The 26040-nt window shown below is 54.1% G+C and overlaps 2 protein-coding genes across 2 annotated transcripts; both read left to right on the forward strand.

The window, feature by feature from the left end:
- Positions 1-1297: 1297 nt before the first annotated feature.
- On the forward strand, positions 1298-7224 carry CD79B (CD79b molecule). The gene is given in 6 exon segments (XM_030966348.1): positions 1298-1391; positions 3201-3242; positions 4922-5233; positions 6351-6469; positions 6743-6784; positions 7126-7224. Coding segments are annotated over 6 exon segments (708 nt in total).
- Positions 7225-12232: 5008 nt separating this feature from the next.
- On the forward strand, positions 12233-16504 carry LOC115914058 (somatotropin). The gene is made up of 5 exons (XM_030966408.1): positions 12233-12278; positions 13161-13324; positions 14070-14186; positions 14548-14709; positions 16254-16504. The coding sequence occupies exons 1-5, from the start codon at positions 12269-12271 to the stop codon at positions 16452-16454; spliced, it is 654 nt and encodes a 217-aa protein (XP_030822268.1). The 5' UTR covers positions 12233-12268; the 3' UTR covers positions 16455-16504.
- Positions 16505-26040: the final 9536 nt, after the last annotated feature.

The following is a 26040-nucleotide window of genomic DNA, read 5'->3' on the forward strand; positions in this document are numbered from 1 at the left end:
GAACTGGCAAAAACCCCACCCAGCCTGCAGAAGATGAAGGTTTGGGGAGGCCCCGGGCAGTGGCACCAGGCTCTGGGGACCAACAGGACTGGCAGAAGTACCCAGAGGTGTTTTTCACTGGAGTTACAGTTCAGTGCTCACCCAACGAGCAACAACGGGGGGGGGGGCAGAGCCTGGGGGAAACTGCTCCTGCAGCAGAGCTCACCTCGGGGGCCTTGCTGTGCTTCCCTGGGGCCTGGCTGTCCCAAAGGTCCCATGGAGATGGATCTTGGAAGTGGAGAGCGGTGGGAATGGCTGGTACCCAAGTGACTCCTTGTTTTCACCTTTCCCCATCTCATCTTCTCCCTGGAAGCACTCAAAAAATGTAGATGTGGCACTTGAGGACATGGGGGGGTTAGTGGTGATCGTGGTGGTGCTGCTGAGCTGGTGCTCCTAAAGGTCTTTTCAAACCACGGTGATTTTGTGATTGACTCATGCTTCTCTGATTTTAGATTTCTGGACTCCCTGGGATGCAGGGATGGGAGCTGAGGGACCCATCCCACAACAAACAACCCCACAAACATCCCCCATTCTTATCCCATTCCTGCTGCAGCTCTTGGCTTCTGGGCCACCATCAACCCCTGCCCATCCCCTTCAGGGCCAAACACCCTGGGGGGATCTGTGGAGCTGGGGGGAAGCCCTGGGGATCACCTCCATCCTGTCCTGTCCCCCAGACATGTGGCCAGGCAGCACCCATCCCATTCCCTGGGCACATCCCGTGCTCAGCCAGGTTTGGCACCTCCTGCTTTGCAGATGGGCTCATCCCCAGCTCTGCTGCAGGGCCAGCCCTGGCCACCCCCAGGGAATATTGGCACCACAGGGAGCCAGGTGGTGGACAGTGCCCAGGGACAGGGAGTGGACAATGCCCAGGGACAGGAGGATCGATGAAGCCCAGGGACAGGGAGATGGACAGTGCCCAGGGACAGGACAGTGCACAATGCCCAGGGACACAGAGATGGACAATGCCCAGGGACATGGAGAGAAACAATGCTCAGGGATGGGAGGGTGAATGAAGCATAGGAACATGAGAGTGGACAATGCCCAGGGACACAAGGATAGACAGTGCCCAGGGCCCCGAGGCTCACAGGATCCCCAGCGTCTGCACCACATTCAAAACCAGCCCCGAGGGAAAGTCCCCGGGCGGGGAGGATTTACATGAGCAGGAAAGGGGCCGTGCACAGAGCAGCAGCTTTGCCATTTTTAGGTCCTGGGGCCAGGGTGGCGGAGCAGCCGCTGTTTCTGCAGAAGCACAGGTTGGATGTTTTCCTGCCCTGGGCACTGAAGTATGGCTGCTCTGGGCACGAGGCTCTGGCTGCTCCCGGTGACCCTCTGGCTGCTGCCTCTGCTCACAGGTAGGCACCAAACGGGCTCTGCTCTTCAGAGCAAGGAGCCAGGACACTGCCCTGGGCTGTGTCCCCGGCTGGGGGTTTCCCCCAGCTCTGCCTCTCAGTGCAATAATTTTAAGCTTTGTGCTGGTCTCTCTCTGTCCTGTTCTGTGCTGGGAGCCTCACGGGGAGCCCAGGAGGGCACACAGGGCTGGGAGCCCAGTGCCTGCCTGGGGTCTGTGTTTTGCTTCCCGTGGGGTGTGCAGGCAGGTCACATTCTGGGGCAGGCCCATGGCTTTGGCTGAGCGGGTGCAGAGCCAGCCTGGCTGGGGCTGCAGGTGGCAGGAAAGAAGGGTGGTTGAGGTTTATTAACCATTTATTATTCTCCGAGGCCTGGGGATGGGGCTGGCACATTGCCAAGGCTATGGCCTCTGCTCTGTGGGGTTCAGTGCCCAGGAGCAGAGGAGAAATGGGATGAAAAAGGCTTTTGGGGTGATTTGTGGAGTTTGTGTGAACATGCCTGTGCTGCTCCCCTTGGAGAAGCAGTAGCAAAAGCCAGGATGTGGCTCCTGTCCCCTTCCAGCTCCTCTTGCCTGGTGCAGGGACAGCTACAAGAACTTGCAGCAGATCTCACCCTCAGAGGGAAACGTGTCCCCACGGGACAAAGGGCATTTAAAGGGCTCCTCTGGTGGCCACATAAGTCCAGCATGGATTCAAGGCTGTAGGGTTTGAACGTGGCTCTCATGATGATTTTGGGGGAGGACAGGGGAAGCTCAGCCCACCTGTGGCTGCAGTGGAACTCCTGACTCAGAGGGGTGTGAGGCACCAGCCTGGTCTTCCTTTAGAAACACCAACAGAACCTGGGGAGCAAAGCCTTGGTTGGTGGCACTGCGGGTGACAGGGACACAGCCAGTGCCCAGCCAGGACAAAGGGCATCTCTCAGCCTGGAACAAAATGGAATGGGGCAGGAAGGAAGGATTTGCCTGCAGAGGTGTTGGTGCTGAACATGGACAGGGCAGCAGGGACCTGGAAGGGGCTCTGGGGCAATGAGAGGAGCCCCTGCCCAAGCCAGGAGTCTGCAGGAGGGTGGCACAGAGCTCAGACTGGGGAACTGAACCTTTCTTCTTTTTTTGTTCCTTCTTCTCCTTCTGGAGATGGGGAGGTTGGCAGCTGCCCTGCAGGGAGCTGCTGCAGCCCCACCTCGTGCCAGCTCCTGCACCGGGTTTGGTGAATCTCCATCGAGAGGAGGGAACTGGGCACTCAAGCGGGGCAGTAAACAGGGCTGGGGCTTCCTGCCCAGCTGCAGCAAGAGGAACCAGCCCAGAGGCACTGGAGCTGTGGGAAGGGCACCCGTGGGTGCTGGGGGGGTCCCCACCTCCCCCTGCTTCCTGCACTGCAGGGCCCACAGCACCAGCCCTTGTCCCGGGGGGCTGTGTGGCCACAGGATCTGGGAACACCCCTGGCCACCACAGGGCTCTGAGCCAGGAAATCCCAGCAGGGAAGGGTTTCTGGTTGGTTCGGGGAGTGGGGATGCAGAGCTGGGAGTATCTGGAGCCCTCCTGTTAGGCCCCAGCCTCAGGGACATCATAGAAAGCAGATTTCACTGGGGTATCAACCAGAAAACAACCTGGAAAACTTTCAGGAGACAGGACGGAAACCGAAGGGTTTCTACCCAAATCTGAGCTGCCCCAGGCCCTCTGAGCAGAAGGCAGTTGCTGTCCTGTTGTTGCTCTATCCCCTATAGAGTGGGCAGGAAGGGACAGGACACATCCATCCCTCTGGGGACATCCTGGTGGGCTCCTGGCCATGATCTCAGGCCCTTCTCCTGTCTTGCAGGTGGGACCCCAGCAGAGAAGAACAGCACTGGGAACAGCACAGGTACCCCCAGACCCGCTGGGCTCTTCCCCTCCGTGTGTCCCCGGGGTCCTCCTGTCCCACAGAGCTGCTGTTCTACCCCCCATGGGCTTTTCCCTCCCAAAGGCCATTCCCAGGCTGTGACATCCCCCATGGCCCATCCCCAATCCTGCTCCTTCCTCTCCCTCTGCAAAGCCAGATCTGCTTTGTCTTTCCTGAGCACCCACAGGTTTTCCCTCTGCATTTGCTGCATGGACAAGTCTGAGACCAGCACTGGCCATGTGCCACAGCACTTCTGCCACTGTCCTTGGCCATTCCCACCCATGGGGTCCTAAGGGTGACCTCTGCAACCCAAACACGCTCCACTCTGAGACTAAAGTCACCACTCTGGGACTAAGCATGGCCAAAAAATATTACAAAATAAAGCAAAAGGCCAAAAAATGTGGAAGAAAAACAGAAACCAGCTGGGATTCCACAGGCTGTAATTTTGGAGCTGGGATTAACTAAATGTGCACAGAGAGGGGTGGGAGCAGGACAGAAATATTGCAGCAGAGGTATTCCCACAGAAAATTGGAGTTTCCATTATGATGTCTTGTGAAGGCTGACCTAGAACAGAGACTAGACAGAGCTGAAGAATATCAGGGCAAGCCCAAATCTGGGAATGATTGGCATCTGACTCCAAGGCTTCAGAATGCTGAACTCTCCCTTTATTAAAACTATACTATATGACATCACAACTATATTGAAGAGATACATACTATACTATATCATACTTATTTCTAACTACTGAAAAATACTAAAGAAAACTCGTGACTGGCTCCCAACAGTCAGGACACAGCTTTGCGTGATTGGCCAAGGAAACAAAACAATCCTCAGCAGAATCCAATTACCAAATCCCTTCAGGTAAATAATCTTCCAACACATTCCACATGTTCACAAACACAGGAGCAGCAAATGAGATAAGAATTGTTTTGATCATTCTTTTCTCCACTTCTCTCACAGCTTCTCTCTGTTCAGAGGGCATGTGAATACCACAAAGGTTTATTAATTGGAAGGCCTCAATGGATGCACCTTGGGCAGCACAAGAGGCCAGCCAGGGCTGCACCCCAGGTGAACCCAAAATGGTCACAAAATGTCCCACTGATCACAGGGTCTCTCACTTTTATAAGTTCTGCTCCATTTGCATATTGGAGTTAATTGTCCAATTACAGCTCCAGCCCATGCAGTCCCATCCTGCTTGTTTTTCTCTCTTCAGCCCACAGTGTTTGTGCTCTTGGGCCTGAGATTTGGATCATTTGTCCTTGGTCCCCAAAGCCACTGGGCTTCACACTAAAGCAGCACAGAAAAATATAAAAGTTAAAACCTGAGGCATCCATTAAAATCAGACTTCCAACAAAAGTCTCAGATCTCATAGAATCACAGAATATCCTGATTGGAAGGGACCCCCAAGGACCATCCAGTCCCACTCCTGGCCCTACCCAGACACCCCAACAATCCCACCCTGGGCATCCCTGGCAGCGCTGTCCAAACCCTCCTGGAGCTCTGGCAGCCTCAGGGCTGGGACCATTCCCTGGGGGTCTGGGATGAGAATAACTCACCAAAACCAAGCTGGATGCTCAAAAGCAGCATGAAAACGGGAAGCTTTTTGTTAGAGAGGTGCCAGGGGGTCTCATGGGTGGCAGTGACAGCCTTGTCCCCTGCAGATGGCCCGATGTGTCCCTCGGTGCACCAGAACGTGCGGTACGTGGCCGTCAAGAAGAACATGCCCATCTACTTCATGTGCTACTCCATGGAGCCCCAGGTCATGCAGTGGTACAAGACAGCAGAGGACAGGGAGGACCTCTCTGTGCTGGATCAGAACACGACCAGGTACCACGTCGAGAGGACAAACACCTCCATCAACCTGACCCTCCTCAGGACCAGCTCCGAGGACAACGGGATCTATGTGTGTGACAGGAAGGGCCTGGTGCAGAAGGAGAAGCTGCACTCGTGTGGGACAGAGCTCCGAGTCATGGGTGAGTGAGTGGCAGCTCGGTTTGGGCACCAGTCTGTAAGAACGTCGGGGGGTAGGAGGGCCAGGATGGATGGAGATGAGAGATCTCTGCAGCCAGGTCAGGAACTTGGGGTTCATTGCAAAGGGCCTGGGTGCAGGGCCCTGCTGGGAGCTGCCAGCCACAGCTCAGAGCAGGCTGAGAGAAGAGAGGGGGAGAGAGGATGAGAGGGTGAGAGAGTAAGAGGGTAAGAGCATAAGGGAGTAAAAAAGGTAAGAGAGTAAAAGGGTAAAAGAGTGAGGTTTCTGTTACAATACAATAAATCTTCTGTGCTGAATATTCTAATTCTCACTAACCAATCTAGTACAAGATACAAATCTTATAGCATTTACATACAGCCTATAAAAATCATTACATTACCATCCTGTGTTACATTTCAAACCCTAAAAACTCCTCTTTGGGCCCCTTCTGCCAAGCTAGCAGGGTCTGCTCTGACCCTTGGGCCTGTCTGCAAGCAGAGGGTGTTGTTCCATCAAAAGGGGATCACCTTCAGCCAGCCACACCATTGTTTTCCAGTTGTTCAGTAACTAAAGTATCTCAAAGCTTGCTTTCATTTCAATCTCACTTAGAGTTTCTATATGCTCAAAATCTTTTGCCAAACAATCATATTTGTAAGGCTTTCCTGTTTCATCTTCCGCAACACTCTCCCATTTCCCCCTCCATGTGAACCCCCCATAGTGCTCTCACACCTCCTCCTCTCCCTGTGCTGGTGGGACCCTCTCCAACCCAACTGTGGGTGCTCTGTGGCACCCCAGAGGTTCCATCCCTCACTGCCAGCCCCAAGGAGCAGGACAACCTCCCCGGGTCTGCCCTGGCATAGCCATCCTGCAAAAACCAGGGACATGTTCCTCTAATAAATCAGATTTCTCCTGCTCCTGGTGACTGGTGTCCCATCCCAGAGCTGGTCCCTGATGCCAACGCTGGGGGCAGCTGCAGTGCTCTGGTCTCTCCCAATGCAGAGGACAGGTCACCCTGGTCCCCACATGCCCCCTTGGTGACACACTCTGGCCTTGGTGAGCTCAACCCTCCCCTGCAGCCTGGCACAGAGGTGACCTGGGCTCTCCCTGTGTGCTGCTCCCAGGTACCAGCAGCATCAAGCAGTTCCAGAACAGGAACACACTGAAAGATGCCATCATCATCATCCAGTCCATCCTGCTCGTCATCTTCATCAGCATTCCCATCCTCCTCTTCCTAGATAAGGCAAGTGACAGTGCCTCCAGCAGAGGGGATGTCCCCAGCTGGGCTCACAGCAGTGTCCTGCAGTGCATCCCAGGCAGGCCAGTCCTGGCCATGGGATGGGTTTGGGGCTGTGGGTGGGAACGTGGATATCTGAAATGGGAACAGACCCATCTCAAATGCTGTGTGGGGACTCCATGGATGTGCCTGTGGAAGTGGTGGGACCTGGCCTGGGAGAGCAAGGCTGGGGACAGGGGATCCTGGCGGGTGCTGACACCAACCTGTGACTCTCCACAGGGTGAAGACAAGAAGAGCCCAGAGGAGGACCACACCTACGAGGTAATTCATGATAGCAGAACCTCCCTAACATCACCTGAGCCTTCACACAGGGGGTTGTGCCCCTGCTGGGTGTCTGCTGGGGGTCACCTTGTAGCACCTTCCTTGGGAGGAAAATCAGGGCACCTTCCTCCCAGATTACACATCAGCTGAGCTGAGCTGCCCATGGAAGCACCCAGTGCACATCCAACATCCAGCACCCAACCATGCCCATCCTCTGTCCCTGTCAGAAGCTGCTCCAGGCTCAGGGGGAGCAGCCTGGGAGGGTCCCCAGCGGGTATCCTAAGGGATGTGTCGTGGCTGGAGCCTCCTGCCATGTCCCACCCTCCTTGTTGTTGCTGCAGGGGCTGGAGGTGGAGCAGATGGCCACCTACGAGGACATCACTCCTTTCCGGGACGTGAAGGCCAAGTGGACGGTGGGGGAGCACCCAGGTGAAGAGTGAGGGGTCCTGTGCCCCCTGCCAGGCCCTGCCAGCACCCTGCCAGCCCCCGTGGGGACAGATCCCCTGGAGCACGGCTCTGCCCGGATCCCGGGCTGCCAACACCTGCACATCTCAGGGCTGGGAGCCTGTCTGGGGTGCTCACATGTCTGGGCTGTGTCTCCGAGGCTGCCCCACCCCACTGTCACTGTCCCCACCCTGCTGACTGACCCCTAAAGCCTCTGTAGAAATTAGGAGCCACCTGTGATCCCCCAGCAGCAAACTGGTCACACAGCCCAGGCAGCCCCAGCACCGAGCTCCAGCCTGGGCAGTGCCAAGGAAGGACTGGGAATGAGGGCTCTGCTCCAGCCCCACCACCCCGGGAAGGACAGGACCAGGCACTGCAGGGACACTGCCAACAGCACCGTGGGGCTGTTGTGAGAAGTGAATTTCAGGCCACTCTTCAGCTGCCAAAGCCAAGGCTGTGTCCACAGGCCCAGCTGGCAGAGGTCTGAGGTGCAGGAGCCCCCAAAAGCACCTCCTTTTCTCCAAAGACTATGGAAGAGCTGGGGAGAAAGGTCTCTCCCAAAGGCTTGCTGCTCCCCAAGCAAGAGCTGGCCCCTGTCACGAGGTCATGCCCGCGGTGAGGGACATGTGTGACCTCAGAACATCTGGGAAAACTGTAAATTGTGAGACACAAACCTCCAACTGCTTTTGAAGTCCTAATAAAGGTAATGGGTGAATCCTCATCCTGCTCCATCCTGCTGTGTCCATTACGGGGGTGTCCCATAACCCTGGTGCTGATTTCCTGGCAATAATGAGCAGTTTTTTGGGTCCAGCTTAGCTGGAAACCAAACTTCACCTCTTCAGACTTCACCCAGAGGGCAGACAGGGATGGAAAACCAAGAGCAGATGTGAGGCTACCCACGGGGACCTCAACAGTGCCAAAACATCAGCTTGGGATGGGTCAAAGAGAATCACCAGGATCCAGAGCAGGAGAACAGGACCAGCAGCTCCACTCTCAGCTAGATCTGGGCTTGAAGGAGAAGCTAAAAAACATCTGGAGATTGGGTTTGTCATTCAATTATCTTGGCATGGCAGCAACAGCTGAGGGTGGTGGGCTCAGGGCCAGCTGGGCACCCAAACCAGGGCTGGGGGCACAGTGGGCATGGGGGCTTGGCTGGACAAGGGTGACAAGGACATTGTGGCTCAAACTATCCCCTCTCACAGAGCCCAAGGCCTCTCTGTCCTGGTGTTTCATGATATTTTGGGCTCCAAGCAGCTCCTGCAATTGCTCTGCACCCCAAAAACAGCCAGAGAAGGGTAAAATTCTAAGCAAAAAATGCTTTTCAGAAGTAACAGGACAGTTCTTTACCAGTAAAGCAACTCTGTGGAAAACTGGAAGTCAGTTTAAACAGCACAAAGACCAGTATTTTGGAATTGATTTTTACTAGTTAAATAAAACTACCCCAAATTAGTTCTGCCACATATATATATAAGTTATTTAAGCATATTTTACTTCTAAAATTCGTTAATTAAAATAAGGAACATTCACAGGGAGAGAAAAGAACTGGCTGTTCCTGGTTTCCATGTTTGCCAGGATTTTAGGACTAGCAGATCTCATCCCTCCATTCCTTGTTTTCAGTTTCTAAATGAAAGATGGAAGTTTTTTCTGGCTTTCCCAGTTTCAGATTCCTCAGGCCTCTGTAAACAACTCACTCAAGTGTCTGAACAGAATAGTAGAAAAAAAAGTAGAAAATTTGCTGTTTGCACCTGGTGAGGAACCACTTGTGTCAAAAGCAGTTTTTGTGACCCCAGTCCTGCTTTGCTGCTCCTTCGGCCCAGGGCTTTGGCCTCCTTTAAAATGGCAGAAGCAAATAAATGTTTCTGTGGCGTTGTTGGTTTATTTGAAATGCTTGGAGTAGTTTCTAAGGAGCCTGGAGATGCCTGGGGTTCATTTCATTCTATATTGAGAGTGGTCTGTGTTTAAAACACATTTAATGTAAATAAATATATCAGTCTATACAGCCCAGGTTCTGTATTTTGTCCTGGTTTCTGTCATTGAATCATGGAATCACACAGGCTGGAAAAGCCCTCTAGGATCATTGTGTGCCCCACCACTAGCCCCTGTCCCCAGGTGCCACATCCACACATCTTTTAAATCCTTCCAGGGACGGGGACTCTACCACTGCCAGGGCTGGACAACCCATCCAGTAAAAGAATTTTCCCTAATATCCAATCTAAACCTCCCCTGGCATAGCCTGAGGCTGTTTCCTCTTGTCCTTGTGAGAAGAAACTGACCCCCATCTGGATACAACCTCCTTCCAGATAATAGTAGGGAGGGAAATTCCGTTTTCCATAGGGATGCTCAGGCAGACAGGTGGGGTTGCCTGGGGAGCTGCACCTGGGGGTTCAGCCTCATCTTTTCACAGGAGTTCAGTGAAACCCAGCAGTTCCTCCTCTAGCAAATAATCCCCATAAATCTGACGTAGAATTTCTCCTTGGAGCAGTGAGTCAGGAGAGAGAATCCCCACAGCCCGAACCTTCTGCAGAGCTGGGCTGTGGCTTAGCGACTGCTCCTCGGTCAGGATTCCCCGCGCTGGGGATCACCAGGAGCCCGGGAGCACACCCAGGAAAAGCTGTTTCACTTGTTTAAAAGCTCGGGGAAAAGTGGGTGGACACGGAGCCATCCTGAAGAGAATGCAGGGATTTTTTCTTTTCCGAGGAATGTGGAAATCATGGAGTGTGGCGCTGCTTTAGATGGGTTGGGAATGCAGGAATTGCAGAGCCAGAAATTGGCCCGGGTCAGGTTTGGGAGCCGCTTATGCAACCGCGGCTCTGCCCGGCCCGGCGCTCGTCATGCGCCGCTTCTGCCTCATTTACTGCGAGACAGCGCCGGGGACAAAGCCAGCCTGGGGGAGCGGAGCGTTCCGTGCCGGGACAAAGCCAGCCTGGGGGAGCAGAGCGTTCCGTGCCGGGACAAAGCCAGCCTGGGGGAGCAGAGCGTTCCGTGCCGGGACAAAGCCAGCCTGGGGGAGCGGAGCGTTCCGTGCCGGGACAAAGCCAGCCTGGGGGAGCGGAGCGTTCCGTGCCGGGACAAAGCCAGCCTGGGGGAGCCTGGCCCGGTTCAACCTGGCTCCTCCGTGCCGGGACAAAGCTAACCTGGGGGAGCGGAGCGTTCCGTGCCGGGACAAAACCAGCGGGGGGAGCGCTCCGTGCGGGGACAAAGCCAGCCTGGGGGAGCGGAGCGTTCCGTGCCGGGACAAAGCCAGCCTGGGGGAGCGTTCCGTGCCGGGACAAAGCCAGCCCGGGGGAGCTTGGCCCGGCTCAGCCCGGCCCCTCCGTGCCGGACCGTGCGGGTTTAGCGCGGCTCTGACCCAGAGCTGCGCAGGACGCGGGAGCTGCAGAGACACAGTGGCGTCATCCAGGGCTGGGCTGGGCTGAGCCCTGACAGATTTAAACACGAGCTGGAGTAGAAAACATAAAAACACGTCCAGATGTTGCCGCTGTGGGGTGACGGGACACCTGATAGCGGCAGGACCCGCTGTTCCCTCTGCTGCCGGGACTGACATTTCCCTGTGACACCACCGTGTCTCCAGCAGCAACACCCGGGGGCTTCTCGGAACAGCCCCGCTCTCCCTCATGTTTATCGAGCAGCTCTCCTCTCTCTCCTCCCGCAGCTCCAGCGGCTCCGGGGGTGATGCTGCTGCTTGGAAACCAGAGCCACACACAGCAAACTGGGGCCTGGGTGAGCCAAATCACCTCCGGATACAGGACATCCCCTGAACACCAGACAAAGGCCAAACCAGTCTGGTTTGGAGCTTAATGCGAAGTAAACGTCCTTTAAATACACCTGGAGCTGCCCATCCCAGGTTCTGTCTTGTTTTTCTCAAAAGCAGGGATGTGTGGGCTGTGTCCTCTCTTCTTCAAGGCCAGGCTGGACAGGGCTTGGAGCACCCTGGGACAGTGGAAGGTGTCCCTGCCATGGCAGGGGTGGCACTGGATGGGCTTTAAGGTCCCTTCCAACCCAAACCACTCCATGATTCTCTGATTCCCTTCCCCATCTCCTCTTCCCCATCCCTCCTATCTCCTTTCCACACCATTCCTCTCCTTAATCCCACAGTGTTGTTTCACATTTGTATCTCAGGCAGGTTTTCCCACAGCCTTGACCAGCTGGGGATCAGAGAAAGTTCTCAGAGCTCTGGATTTGCAGTGGGCAGGCTGGAATCCAAACCAGCACCGGGTCGGGACAGCTCCTTGTCTCAACCGTGACAAACCAGCTCAGCAAAAGTGTTTGTTGAACTTTTGACATTTTGGGAGAAATTGGAAGCAATTCCTTGGCAGAAATAGGATTCGTCTGACAATATCCAACCAGCTCTATCCCCACAAACAATAGAGAGGAAAACATCACAGAATTACGAATCTTTTAGGCTGGAAATGTTTCTAAGATCATCAGTCCATTCCTCCAGCACTGCCAAGGCCACCACTAACCCATGTCCCCAGCTGCCACAAAGCATTAAATCCCTCCAGGGATGGGGACTCCACCACTGCCCTCGGCGGCTGTGCCAGGGCTGGACAGCCCTTTCAGGAAGAACTTTTCCTTAAGATCCAACCAAAACCTCTCCTGGTGCCGCTTGCCACTTGCTTTAAGCCAGAAATGTCCCAGGGTGGTCAGCCCTGTAGGCCAAGGTGGCAGAGCCAAGCAGGAACATCAGGAGGACACAACCAATCCCACCACGATCTGATTTGGGTCTTGCTGTGATGAGGAAACCTTTCATTGCAATAAACAGGAGAATATGGCGAAATCATGGAGCACTGGTCTCATCCTGAGGCAAACAAAGCTCCCCAAGCTGCACATCTGTGAAAACGCCTGGGATGAGGTAGCACCACCATGAACACTTATGCATTTATGCAGGGGGAAGGTGCAGAGCTGTTGTTGTGATCATGGACACGCAGATCCATTTTAAACAGACCCCCTGCTATATAAGGGGGGGGGCTCCACAGTTTCCTTCACCAGGTGAAAGAAGGAAACATTCCCAAGCCACACCTGAGCAACTCACCACCAGAAATGGCTCCAGGTACATTTTATTTCAGTTTTAAAGGATTTCCAGTGCTGGGTGTGTAGGGTGACAGGAGATAATGATGATGGGGTGGTTCTGTGGTGGGCTACACACACTTCTTACCATTCCTAAATTAAAATATGTCAATTTCTAAATCTATGAAAAAGAAAACCTTTCCCTGAAGTGTGACTCTAATCCACTAATTAATCTTTAACCTAAAGTGGGCAAGGAGAGTGTTGTAAGCTTAAAGAACAAGATCAAGCCAGCTGTAATAGTTACTATTACCATAAATGTTGGCAGGGATAATAAAACTCATATTCCAAACCTCAGACAGGGATGAGGATGATGTCTAATAATGTCCAAGTCCTACAGGCTCCAGGGCATTCCTCCTCCTAAGGGTCTTTGTTTCAGATGAGCTTTATGGTCTGCGTGAGCACAGGTGGACATTTGTGTTGGATGTCATGGGCTGAAAACCTTTAGGCTTGACCAAGATCACCAAATCCTAAAGGTGTGACCCAGGGACCAAAAGCAGCTGGTCACAGCACAGGTGATGCCACCAGCTCTTGTCCCATTGAGGGCAGGGACAAGGCCTAGGGGAAAACATGAGTATGTCAGGGAAAACCACAGGGACACCCCTTAATTTTCATGGAGCAACCACAATTCCAGCCAGAAAGACGCTGCTGGTCTCACTGGGAGCAGCCCCAGCCCCAAGGGCAGGTCCAGTGAAAGGGTCTCCCTCCATTTTGGGGAGGGCTGAGCCCACCCAGTGTCCAACAAGGCACCACGAAAGGTGAGCATGGATCCAGCACAGGCAGAACAGGCTGGGAATGAATTCCCAGGTGCCACCTCCTCCTCAGCACAGTCCCAAGGACTCCCAACATCTTCCTCTCCACTTTGCAGGGTCCTGGCTCTCTCCTCTGGCCATTGCTGTGATTGCCCTGGGACTGCAGTGGCCACAGGCAGCTGCCACCTTCCCGGCCATGCCCCTGTCCAGCCTGTTTGCCAACGCTGTGCTGAGGGCTCAGCACCTTCACCTCCTGGCTGCTGAGACCTACAAGGAGTTTGTGAGTGCTGTGGCCTGAGGGCATCTCCCTGTGCTTCCTGGATGGCTCCGGGACTGTAAAACTTCCCAGAGAATTCCCAGCTCTTGGTGTCTTTGCCAGCTCTCAGGGAGGAGAAGGAACCTTAACAGGATAGGGCAGGTTGTGTCCCACCCACCTGGACACTGTCACCTCTCTGTCCCCTCTCTGATGCCTCTTTGGGGCCATTTCCACCTGTGTCCAGATCCCCTGCACAGGGGTAGCTGGGAGGTGGCACAGATATTTTACAGGATTTCCCTGTCACCTTTGTCCCTGGGAGGGTCTGAGTGCTTAAATCCAGCAAGTGTCTGCTGCTACCCAGGAGCTGGCATGGGCTGTCCCTTTGGCCCAGGCTGTCCCTGGGGATCATCTCCTCCTTGGGAGAACCTGTCCCAGGTGTGTTCTGTTCTCCTCCTCCTGCAGGTTGCCTGGAGCAGTGTCTGCCCACCCTTGTGACACCCTGCTCCCACTGGTGACACTGAGTCACCTGCTGCCCACAGGCACAGCAGGCCCTTACTGAAGAGCAGCACCTTGCCCTAGGGAGAGGGAGACCTTCAGGGCAGCTCTTGTGCCAACACACAAACTCCTGTTTCCCACCCTGTCCAGAGGCACCTCCTGCCTCCCATTCATTCCTTGCAAAGAGGAATCGTGCAGGACAGCTCAGGAATTCTCTGTGCTCTTCTCCAGCCCACGGGCAGCAGACCTGAGTGTATCTGGGATGTCTCCACAGGAACGCAGCTACATCCCAGAGGACCAAAGGCACACCAACAAAAACTCCCAGGTAGCCTACTGCTACTCAGAAACCATCCCTGCTCCCACGGGGAAGGAGGATGCCCAGCAGAAATCGGTGAGTTCTGACCTGGGGCAGGCACAGACCTGACTGTGGAGTCCCCACTGCAGGATCAGAGGATGTCCACCTGTGAAACCTTTGGTGTTTTCACCCCCTCTCTCTTCTTTGCTGTTTAAACCCTGCAGACTCTTCTGGGTTACACTATAAATCATATTCCCAGCTCCAGCATGAGAACACTGCTGTCTGCACAGGACCTGGGGCTGTGTGGTGCCCTCAGCCTGCAAACTGGAGCTGCACGAGCAGGGTCCCTCTCTGGGTCACTCCAGGCTGCTCCAGAGGGAGCTGTTCCAGTGGGAGCAGGCCACTCCACCAAACACCACACTCACTCAGCTTTGACCCTTTCCTGCCTCAATTTCAGGACATGGAGCTTCTCCGGTTTTCCCTGGTTCTCATCCAGTCCTGGCTGACCCCAGTGCAGTACCTGAGCAAGGTGTTCACAAACAACTTGGTTTTTGGCACCTCAGACAGGGTGTATGAAAAGCTAAAGGACCTGGAAGAAGGGATACAAGCTCTGATGAGGGTAAGTCCCAGCATGACTGAGGAATAACAGAGATCTTCCAGGCATGGGGCACTCTCAGGGATCCACAGACCATGAGAAATCTCCCTGAATTCCACATCCTTTGGACTTTGTTTCCCTTTAGATAACAAGATCACGACCCCCAGTGCACAGGTCCCACTACTGAGGAGGGTAAGAACATAGGACAGGTATTACCACCACCCCTCAGGGAGCAGATTCCACCAGGAATCACAACATTCCAATCCAAAATCTTTCCAAACCCAGCACCAAAGAATTCCCAACATCAGACAAACAGCAGCACAATGTTTGTTACATCTCCAGGCAAAGTACTTTGAAACAGGCAAATTTTGCAAGGTTTGAAACCTCACAACATCTTATAAACACATTTTTATGCAGGGAAGGACTTGCTCTGGTGTTTCCTCTTCCATTAATACAACACTCCAAGCTGAGAGCTGGAGGGGGTTCCCTCCAAGGAAGATCTTGTCAGAGAATCCCAGAAAGGTTTGGGTGGGAAGTGACCTTAAAGCCCATCCAGTTTCACCCCTGCCATAGGCAGGGACACCTTCCACTATCCCAGGTTGTTCCAAGCCCCATCCAGCCTGGCCTTGGACACTGCCAGGGATGCAGGGGCAGCCCCAGCTGCTCTGGGCACCCTGTGCCAGGGCCTGCCCACCCTCCCAGAGAGGAATTTCTTCCTAAGACTTAACCTGAAAGTCTTCTCCTTTAGTTTAAAACCATTCCCCCTTGTCACTCTCCCTCTCTTTTAAGCCCCTTTAAGGTCTTCTTAATTTTGGGTTTGTTGTTTTAAATTAACTTGCCCATTATCTGCCAGGACACCCTTTAGTTATGCTTATTCTGTAAGTTTATCTGCAAGCATCACCCTGAAGCTGTAGCTGTGAGAAATGAGTCTGGGCCGTTATTTACATCTTCTAGCAGTTAAATAACTCTGCAAGCCAGGCCCTGTGAGCACACACAGAGCTTCTGTGCTGGAGTAAGGAGGCAAAGGAATCAGGGCCACTGCAGATTTTGCTCTGCATTCTATGTGTGTTTGGGCATTGGGAAGCCACACACTGAAATGACACAAATATTCCTTTTTCACCAATTGATGACACTTTTTACTTCACCAAAACCATTCTGATGCTGAGCACAGCAGGGGAGTGGCTCAGTACAGATCTCCAGACGGAGATGTGGGGCTGGATTAGAGCTTTGGGAAAGTGGGGGAAGAGAGAATTATTTGTGCAGTTCCCCATCCCTTTGGCTGGAGGGGCTGCAGTATTTCTCTGTGATTTTGCCTTTATTTTAAGCCCCCCCCCAGGACACTCCTGCCTCCCCGTGTGTGTCACTGGCACGCTCAGCGCGCCATCACCCCGCGGCACCACCTCCACCTGCGCGTTCTGCCGCACGCCCGCCCAAAACCACATCTGAAATCCCATTTAAGAGCGGGGGGCAATCCCCCTGACCTGTCCCAGAGCTCGGCAGGAGATTTGTCCCTGGGAGACGGCCCTGTCCGGCCCCGCCTCTCCCGGAATGTCCCCGTTGTCCCACAGGAGCTGGAGGAGCGGAGCCCGCGGGGTCTGCAGGTGCTCAAACCCACCTACGAGAAATTCGAGCTCCACCTGCGCGGCGAGGACGCGCTGGTCAAGAACTACGGGCTGCTGTCGTGCTTCAAAAAGGACCTGCACAAGGTGGAGACCTACCTGAAGGTGATGAGGTGCCGGCGCTACGGAGAGGGGAACTGCGCCCTCTGAGCCCGCCCGCTCCTGGGAGAAGAAACCGGAGAATAAAACCCGCTACTGCCGACACGAGTCTGGCTTTTGGGGGGGCACGAGTCTGGATTTTGGGGACACGAGTCTGGCCTTTTGGGGACACGAGTCTGGCTTTTGGGGGACACAAGTCTGGCTTTTGGGGGCACGAATCTGGCTTTTGGGGGGCACGAATCTGGCTTTTGGGGGGCACGAATCTGGATTCTGGGGGGCACGAATCTGGATTTTGGGGACACGAGTCTGGCTTTTGGGGGGCACGAGTCTGGATTTTGGAGGCCATATGGGATGTTCAGGGAGCTGGGAGGGGCGAGATGCCACATGAGGAGGTGCAATTTGGGGCTGGGGGGTGAGGGGTTGGTGCTGGGAGGTGTATTTTGGGTTGGAGGATGAGGATTTGGGGCTGGGGGGGGGGATTTAGGTCTGAGAACTTGCTTGAATTTGGAGCTAGGGGGAATTTGGAGTGGAGTTGGGAGCGGGGGATGAGGATTTGGGGCTGGGAGGTTGGATTTGGGGATAGACTTGGAGCTACAGGATGGAGCACAATTGAGGTTGAGGGAGGTGGATTTGTGGCTTTGAGGGAGATTTAGGGGTAGATTTGGGACTGGGTGGTGGATTTGGAGCTAGAGAATAAGGATTTGGGGCTGTGAGGGGAGATTGGGGAGTGGATTTGGAGCCGAACAGCAATTTGGGGCTGGGGTGAATTTGGGGCTGGAAGGATGAATTAGGGCTTGGATTTAGGGTTGAGGCAGAGTTGGGACTGAGGGGAGTGAATTTGTGGCTTGGGAGGGATTCGGGGGTAGATTTGGGACTGAGCAGCAGATTTGGGGCTGGGAAAGTGGATTTGGGGTCTGAGGAGGGTGGGGCTGGGGGGTGAATTTGGAAGGTGCTGAGTCCAAGGTGGTCTTGGTTGCTGGTGCTCACGAGGTGGGTGCTGGTGCCAGCCTTGGCACAAGCCCTGAGCAGAGGATTTTCCTGTCACCGCATTTGGGAACTCCACAGCTTCCCTGGGGAGGCTCAGTTTTGTGCCAGAGCCCACTCACCTCAGCAGGTACAGACACTTCTCACCACAAACCTCATGGCAAAGTGGGAAAAGCTGACAGCAAGGGAAGCCCTGGCCCTGCAGGGTCATGCTTTCTTATTGAAGCAGCTGAAGTGAGGGCACACAGAGGTGTCCCCAAATCCCCTCGGTTGTTTTAACTCATTCCCAGCGCTCAGCTCCATCAGTGCTTGTCTTTGTGGTGCCATTTCCTGAGACCCTAATGTGCTTCCATTTGTCCCACTAAAAGGAGGGTTTGCATTTCCTTGTCTGCTTGGAAGGAGCCAAGTCCAGGGTGGCTTTGGCTTCTCTGGAGCTGCTCCTGCCATGAGCCAGCCCTGGGCACTGCCCAGGCTCCCCAAGGAATGGTCCCAGTCCCCAGGCTGCCAGAGCTCCCAGGGATGCCCAGGGTGGGATTGTTGGGGTGTCTGTGCAGGGCCAGGGGCGGGACTGGATGATCTTTGGGGGTCCCTCCCACTCAGGATATTCTGACTGCTCCTGCAGTTGCCTGGAGCAGTGTCTGCCCACCCTTGTGACACCCTATTCCCTGTGGTGACCTTGAGTCAGCTGCTGTCCCTGGGCACGGATCCTTACTGAAGAGCAGCAGCAAAACTGGAGTATTTTGGGGTGTGACACAACCAATAGTATCAGATTTTTTGTTGAGAAGATGTAATTTCTGCTAGTTTGCTGTCTCCCCACACTCTCACTTGCAGGCCCTGCTCTCCAGCCCCTTCCAAAGCCACAGAGAGCTGACCTGGCCAGTACTGCCCCCAAGGGAAGGGAACAGCACAGTCAAACAGAAAGCTCTGTTCCTGCAGAACCATCCCTCAGCTCCCTGCCTGCTCACTTCCCTTGGGACAGGGTGGGAGGGAATTCAGAACCCACCCTCCACAAGGCACTGTCCAGCCCGATGGAAAGGGGAACAGACGGGATTTGGAAGGACTTGCTCAGGATGAGAGTGGCTGTGTGTCCTTCTGGCTCATTGCCTCGTGATGTCAGTCAGTCCTTCCAAAGCAGAAACATTCCCAAGTGGTAAATTCTGGGGAAGCTGCCCCTTATATATGACAAAAATATGTGCATAGAGATGAAACTAAAACATGTTGTAGAGAGGAATTTACACTTGATTTCTCTCCCAGGCCAATGAATTGTCTTTGGAACAGTTTGACCTCAAATAAGAAGTTTTGTTTGATCTCAGTTTTAATGATGCCACTGAATTAAAGCAGCTCTGTCTTCATCGTTTCTGAAAGTTTTGCAGTGTTTTATTAGGGATGAAAGTTTAATGTTATGAGACACCATGTGCGTCACATCCAATGTCTGCTTCCCCTCCAAATATGTAACAGCAACAGAAATGGGCAATAAACCTAAATGCTACTAAAATTAAGCCCCAAAAAAGAAATGATGGTTTTGGAAAGGATGTGTTTTCTTGTCAACTTATTGAGGTCAGCTATATCTGGAACCAGCAGAGCTGCAGGATTATTTAGACAGAGTATCAGATGTGTGCAGCACTTCCAGAACAACAAAAGGAATGAACCCTCCCTGCAGGAGCCCACGTAAAGCCCAGAGCTGCTCTGAGAAAACTGGAGGTGGAAGGTGTCCTACCAGCAGGAGTAGCTGTGGGACTCATCTGCACAGGCACTAGAAAAGTATTCCTCTAAGAAAAAAAAAAAAAAAGCCTTGTAATAAATGTGTTGAGCCACAAGAGGCTTGTGAACCACATGTGTTGAACCCCAAGTAGTTGGAGCATTAACATTACGTAAAACAAAGGTTCTTTCTACTTTCAAACATGTTTTCCATTAAATGAAATGAGATTTTGTAACCTGGTAATGAATAACCATCTGAGGCAGCTCAAGCAATGGGAAGGGACACCAAGCTCACCAAATCATGAAGGGACGGGGGTGTCTTATTTCATAACAAACTTCTGCCCAGGTATTTTGACCTTGCTTTGCAAAAAGAAAAGCTCAAGGATAAGCCACAGGAATGATGTGGGATCCCTCCTGAAATGAGAGAAATGTAGCCTGTTTAACAAAATAGAGAGCAAATGGGTGATTTGCTACAGGAGAAACCACCTGGCCCTGGCTGAGCTTGAACCACAAAGGCAAAGGTAAAGCAAAATCCAGTGTGTGGACACAGAACCTGGGGAACTCCAAGTGGGAAGATGTGGTGATTCATAAGGGAGTGACCAGGGAACCTGGCCTCTGTGAAGGTAAATCCCTGCTGGGGCAATTTCCATATTCTATTGACTTATAAATGCATCAAAATATGAAGTTATCACCATCCCCAGCAGTGTGATCAGTGGATGAGGAGGGAATTCTGCCCTGCTCAGGTGAGACCGCACCTGAAGAGCTGCCTCCAGTCCTGGGGTCCCCAACACAGGAAGGACCTGGAGCTGCTGGTATGAATCCAGAGGAGGCCATGGAGCGGCTCTGAGGGCTGGAGCCCCTCTGGAGCCAGGCTGGGAGAGCTGGGTGTGCTCACCTGGAGAGGAGAAGCTCCAGGGAGAGCTCAGAACCCCATCAGGGCCTAAAGGGGCTCCAGGAGAGGAGAGAGATTTGGGACAAGGGACAGAGGGACAGGACAAGGGGGAGTGGCTTCCCCAGGATATTGGGAAGGAATTCCCTGTGAGGGTGGGGAGGCCCTGGCAGAGGAGTGAGCAGTTGGGGCAGGGCTGGCTCCAGTCGTGGTAACAGAATCACAGAGTCAGTGAGGTCAGAAATGCCCTCCCAGATCATTGAGTCCAACCTGTGCCCATCTCTGTGGAAACCCAGAACACCACAGGGAATATTTCCCTGTCTGCTCTGGGGTGCCCTGACCCCCAGGGGAGCACTGACTGTGACCCTCATTCATGGAGAAAGTTTCCCAGACTTCAAGATAGACTGGAATCCACAAAAGTGTGAAATAGATTATAGAGAGCAGTGTAGGTGTATCACTTGGTGAGAAATTGAGGTTTTGGGATTTTTAGTGTGTAGTGGATGGAAGCGAGATGGAGGGCACAGGGTATCGTCCTAGGTTTCTTCTTCATGCTTCTTCTTCCTTCTTTTTCATGGGTTTGGGTGGCATTTTGCAATTGGACAGAAAAGTCCTCATTAGGGGCCCTTTGGGATCAGTTATTGAGTTAAAATGGAAAATAATCTTGGTGTCAGTTCTTAATTGGATAGTTTAGTCTTAAAAGACCTTGGAACAAGAGATTGTTGGCCATTTTGTGCCTTCTAATGAAAAGCTGCTGAACTCACAGTAGTGAGACTGTTTTACTGATAAGAAATAATAAACACCTGAATCCAAACATTAATTACTGTCTCAAGTGCCTTCAATCCAGACCCAGAAAAACCAACAACTGGTACCCCCACAATCCCTACTTCGTCCCCCAGCCCAGAGCACTGAGTGCCACAGCCAGCCATGTCTCAAGCACCTCCTCAGACAGTGACTCCACCACTTGGGCAGTCTATACCAATGTTTAATCCTCCTCTCTTTGAAGAAATTCTTCCTAAAGCCCAACCTAAACCTCTCTGGCACAACTCAAGGCCATTTTCTCTCCTCCTGTCCCCGTTCTCTGAGAGGAGAGCCTGACTGCCCTCCAGGCTACCCCTCATGTCAGGGAGAGCCTGAAGGTCCCCCCTGAGCCTCCTTTTGTTCAGGCTAAACAGCTCAGCAAGAGAGAAGAGAAACTGCTTTTACAAATACATCAGCAAAAAGGGGAGTAACAAGGAAAATTTTAGTTCAATAGGGTTTTCATAGTCAGTGGGGTTTGATCCACCAGTTCCACCCCGGGGTTTTAATCCTTGCCAGGTCAAATGTGAGTCCTGCTTCTGGCACCAGACACACGAGCACACACACATACACACAAAAACACATGCACAGCCCTGAACATACACAGATACTTCTTCCCGCTCACAGGACACTCTGGATGCACAAAAATAGCATTTATTAGGAAATAACCTCCAAGGAAAGAACCGTGAAAGAAGTAATATTCAATGAGAGTCATATTTCTTTAAATTCATATTTCTTTAAATATGAGTAAGGAAATAGCCTCCTAGGCAAAAACTGGGATCCAAGGAAGTAGACAGGGACCACTTGCCCAGAAGGAAACAGCAACTCTTGAGCTAACTGGGCTTGTTCTGGTTTTGTGGCACACGGATTTCTTTCCCAAGCAGAGCCCCTGTCCCAGCACTCTGGGCCTCCTGGCGGCTGGGGCTCAGTCCCACACACTCACAGGGTTTCCAAGCTCACTGTGGTCTGCAGCAGCTGCAGCAGCGTCTGCAGTTCACTTGGGTGGCACTCAGGTCTCTGCAAACGTTGGAAAGAGCTCATGAAATTCTCTGGTGACACTGCCACAACTCTGCTCTGAGAGCAAGCTCAGGGCCATGATGGTGGTGGTGCTGTTGGCAGAGGCATCCACTTCTGCCTGCTCCCAGAGAAGCCAGGGTAGTTGTGTCTCCAGCAGACTCCAGGCTGGCCAAGAGGGAGATTTGCTCCTGCACCATTTGTGCTGCTTTCCTGAGAACAGGGCACTCCAAGAGACACAGCTCTCTGAGGATCTGCTCCAAATGAGCCAATACTTACAGAGAGATCACTGAGGGCAGCTTGAAGAAGGAAGCATCATCAATGACAGCCAGCGGGTTGTGGCTGAGGATCCTGAGAAACAAAGAGAGCTCTGTCAGGGCTGATGGCAAGGATGTCAGCTGGCTGTGCCGGGCACGTGGGCAAGGCCTGGCGCATTCAAGGCAGCCTTGCAGGAGAGGAGCAGGGCAGGGGAAAGGGCCTTTGCAGCTGCACACCCTGGTGCTCCCTGGCTGGCATCCACAGGTGGAATCAGGACTTTCCCAAGGGCAAATCTGCTCTTGCCCTCTGACCCTGCAGAGACCCTGCGGAGACCCGCCCTGCCGTGCCTTTAGCCCTGGTGCCACTTACAGCTCCTGGAGGAACTGCATCCCATGCCAGGCCTGGAAAGTGTCGCTGCGGATCTGTGTGAGGCCATTCCAGGAGAGATTTCTGGGAAAGAGGAGGTCACACAAAGGAATCAGGCTGGCCCTAAGAGACAGGGGCAAAGAAGGAGCCCTTTGCAGGAAAGGTGCCAGTCCAAGGTGGAAGAGGGAGGAAACTGCTGCTTTCTCAGCGTTTGGAGCCTGCCCAGGAGGGGCAGCGAAGGGCACACGTGCTGACTCTATTTCTGTTCCAGGATGCAGCCAAGGCTGCAAGAACTGGCTGCTCTGATGGCTGTGTGTGGACAACCGTGCCGGGCTCTGTCCCCTGGCGTGGCCGCCCAGCCATCGGCATTGACCTCTGCAGCTCAGCTGGGCTCTGGGCAGGGCAGATGTGGGGACTGTGGGGAAAACAACTGGAGCATTTTCCTACACAGGAAGGGTGCCCATGCAAAGACTGAGCTACAACCACCAGAGAGAAACTTGATCACTCACAGAAACTTCAGGAAAGGCAGTGGCTCAAAGGCCCGTTCCTCAATGGACAGGATCTCATTGCAGGACAAATCCCTGCTCCAGGCAGAACAACAAATGTCACTTCCATTTGCCCTGTTGCTCTAACCTGCCTCTGCAGCCTGGATCCCAGGAGGGACAAAGGCCACGTGCCCGTGGCTGGGCTGAGCAGCAGGGCCCCAGGTTGGGGCAGGCAGGAGCCCCCACCGTGGGCGGGGCACAGTGCTTACAGGTGCTTCAGCAGGAACAGCCCCTCCAGGGAATGCCTCTTCACTGCCCGCAGCTCATTGTCCCTGAGCACTCTGCAAGGGGACACAGGGACCTTGTGACAGCGGCCACAGCCCAGCAGCAATTGGGATTGTCATGGGAAAATCTCCTGCAGCAGCTTGACTGAAGCATCTCTTTGGGGCACCAAAGCTGCAGGGATCGTCCCCACTCCTGGCCAGAGCAGGCCCTTGCTCCTGGCCGGCTGAAGCTGACCTCAGCTTGATCCCTGGGCAGACAGACACGGGGATGGTGCCCTGGCTGCAGGAGACTCAAGGCAATTCTTGCCATGCTGGGAAGCTGTGGTGATTCACACCCCTCCTGGCCGAGCAGCCGAGCTTTGGATTCCAACGGAAGCGGGTGGTGTGGGGGCTGCTGCTCCAACCCCAGACCAAAGGATGGAAACTCCCCAAACTCCTGACCCTTGAAATGCTGCAGGGCACTTACAAGGTCTCAGTCCATGGGTAGTGCTTCCAGGCTTGTTTGCCAACATCAGCAATGGAGTTGCCAGTGAAATCTCTGCAAAGCAACAAAAGACCCGGTCCCCCTCAGGAAAGCCCATGTCCCTGCCTTTTGGATGCTGAGCTGCAATTGGGCTTTGCCTGGAGAAGGCGCAGCGTGCCCAGCCTGGCTTCACCCTCATGCTGAGCTCCGGCCCCCAAACCCCCCCTGTCTCCGGCCAGGGAGTCCCCCGGGTGTCCCAGGCGGGGTTTGCAGAGCCAGGGAGCCGAGGAGGGGCAGCTGCAGGGCTCTGAGGGGCCGCAGGACTCACAGGAAGGCCAGGGCTTGGCGGCGGCTGGCCGGGGGCACGGTGGCCAGGCCGGCGTGGCCGCAGTTCAGCCGCCCACGGCCTGGGCAGTGGCAGGGCTCTGGGCAGAGCTCCTTGCCCACTGCTGGGGAGGGGGCCACTGCCAGCAGCAGGGCCAGCAGCAGCAGAGCGCGCACCAGACGCGTCAGCAGGTCCATGGCGAGGCAGGACTGGCTGCAGTCGCCTGGGACGCAGACCTGAGGGGCAGCTGTGGCAGCTCCTGTGTCACAGTGCTGCTGCCAATGTCACAGTGGTCCCTCTTATGACACTCTAGCAATGCTGTTGTCACTGTGATGGTGCTTGGCACCAGAGCTGGCAGCAAACCGCAGTTCAGGCCATGCTGTCACCAAATGACTCTGTCTCAGAGCCATCAATCTGCAGAATCATGGAATGGATTGCCTTGGAAGGTGCCTTAAAGCCCGTCCAGTTTCACCCCTGCCGTGGCAGGGACACCTTCCTCTATCCCAGGCTGCTCCAAGCCCCGTCCAACCTGGCCTTGGACACTGCCAGGGATGCAGGGGCAGCCCCAGCTGCTCTGGGCACCCTGTGCCAGGGCCTGCCCAGCCTCCCAGGGAAGGATTTCTCCTGAACACAGGATCTAAGCCTGCTCAGTGTCACTGTGAAGCCATTCCCATCTGTATTGGGTTGGTGTGTGCCAGGTTTTGGCATGGCTTTGTGGCTACAGGTGCTGTTGAAATTTCTTTTGCTTCTCATTATCCTGCTCTGATTTTCTTGGTAATAAATGTAATGAATATGCCCGAGTTCCGTCCGTTGTGTCCGTGACCGTGACCGGGGCGGGATGTCTCCCTCCCCTTTCTGTAAACTCATGAGCCTTTCGCTGTCCTTTTTCTCCTCTCCACTTGTGCGGAGCGGTGAGAGCGCCTCTGGCGGGCAGGCGGCACGCAGGCAGGCAGGGCCAAAGGCCGCCTGGCGCCGGGAGGGCGCGGGGAGCTTGCCGAAAGGCGGGCAATGTCGGGATGGCCGGCGGCAGAGGCTGAGGGAGCCGCGGCGGCAATGGCGGGAAGCGCTGGGAGCCTGAGGGGCGGCAGCTCCGCCTGAGCGCGCCGGCCCCGGCAGCGAGCGCCGTGCAAAGGGAGCCGCGGGCAGCTTGGGCAAGGCCGGCACGGCCCCGCAAGCAGCGGCCAGAGGGGCGGCCCGGCCCGGCGGGAAGCACGGCCGCTCCGCCGCGCGGGCAGCTGCGGCTCCGGGCAGCGGCACCGGCAGCGGCCGCCCCGGCCTGAGGGGAAACGCGCGGGCCAAGAGCTCGGGCCGGGCGGCTGCGGCAGCGCTTGCGCCAGGGCGGCCTCCTGGGCACGGGGTCATGAATATTCCTTCTGTTAGAAGCTGCTGGAAGCTTCCAGCTTCCACAATGCCTGGCAGAACCAATCCCTGATGGCTCTAAAGCTTGATGTCTACCCTGGAGCCCACTGGCATTGGCTCTGCCGGACATGAGGGAAGGTTCTGGCACCTTCTCAAGGCTGGCCCAATTAGAAATGGCCATTACACCTCAGTGGTAACAGATTTCAGAAGATACTGTGGTAAATAGGTATGATTCGTGCTTATAAAATTGAAAGAGTAATAAATATGGATACAGTAATCAATATTTGGAAATAATAAAACAGTTAAAAAGTTGAAATGCCAAAAGAAAAGCGAGAGGAGGGGCTCTACACCCCTTCCCTGCAGATGTTCAGGATAGGAGGAAATAGCAAGAGATAATGGTTACCAAAATTTACAAAAAGAAGGAGAAAATCTGGTTGGGTCCCAGGAAAATGCTAATTATAAGAGATTTATTGCTTTGATGCTAAAATATAGTAGAATGTTAGTTTTGGCTTACATTATATTGGCTTGCGTGCATGCTCGTAACCCAAAAGGTGGACAAAAGGACAAAAAGAGGAAGAGGAGAGGCCTTCATCAGGACGACCCCCAAAGACTTGTGCGACCACCAAAACGAGTGATGGAGCATGCGCCGTAAAGGTGGTGATGAGGGCGGAGACGGAAGAGCGATGAATCGAAAATGGGAGGAGATGATATTGACAC

This window comes from Camarhynchus parvulus, chromosome 27, assembly GCF_901933205.1.
Source record: "Camarhynchus parvulus chromosome 27, STF_HiC, whole genome shotgun sequence".
Taxonomy (NCBI): domain Eukaryota; kingdom Metazoa; phylum Chordata; class Aves; order Passeriformes; family Thraupidae; genus Camarhynchus; species Camarhynchus parvulus.

What these genes read in the sequence shown, in the direction of transcription:
- LOC115914058 (XM_030966408.1), top strand. An exon ending in CTGAGACCTACAAGGAGTTT is followed by an intron (nt 13,325 to 14,069) that starts GTGAGTGCTGTG and finishes ATGTCTCCACAG; the next exon opens with GAACGCAGCTACATCCCAGA. An exon ending in AGGATGCCCAGCAGAAATCG is followed by an intron (nt 14,187 to 14,547) that starts GTGAGTTCTGAC and finishes CCTCAATTTCAG; the next exon opens with GACATGGAGCTTCTCCGGTT.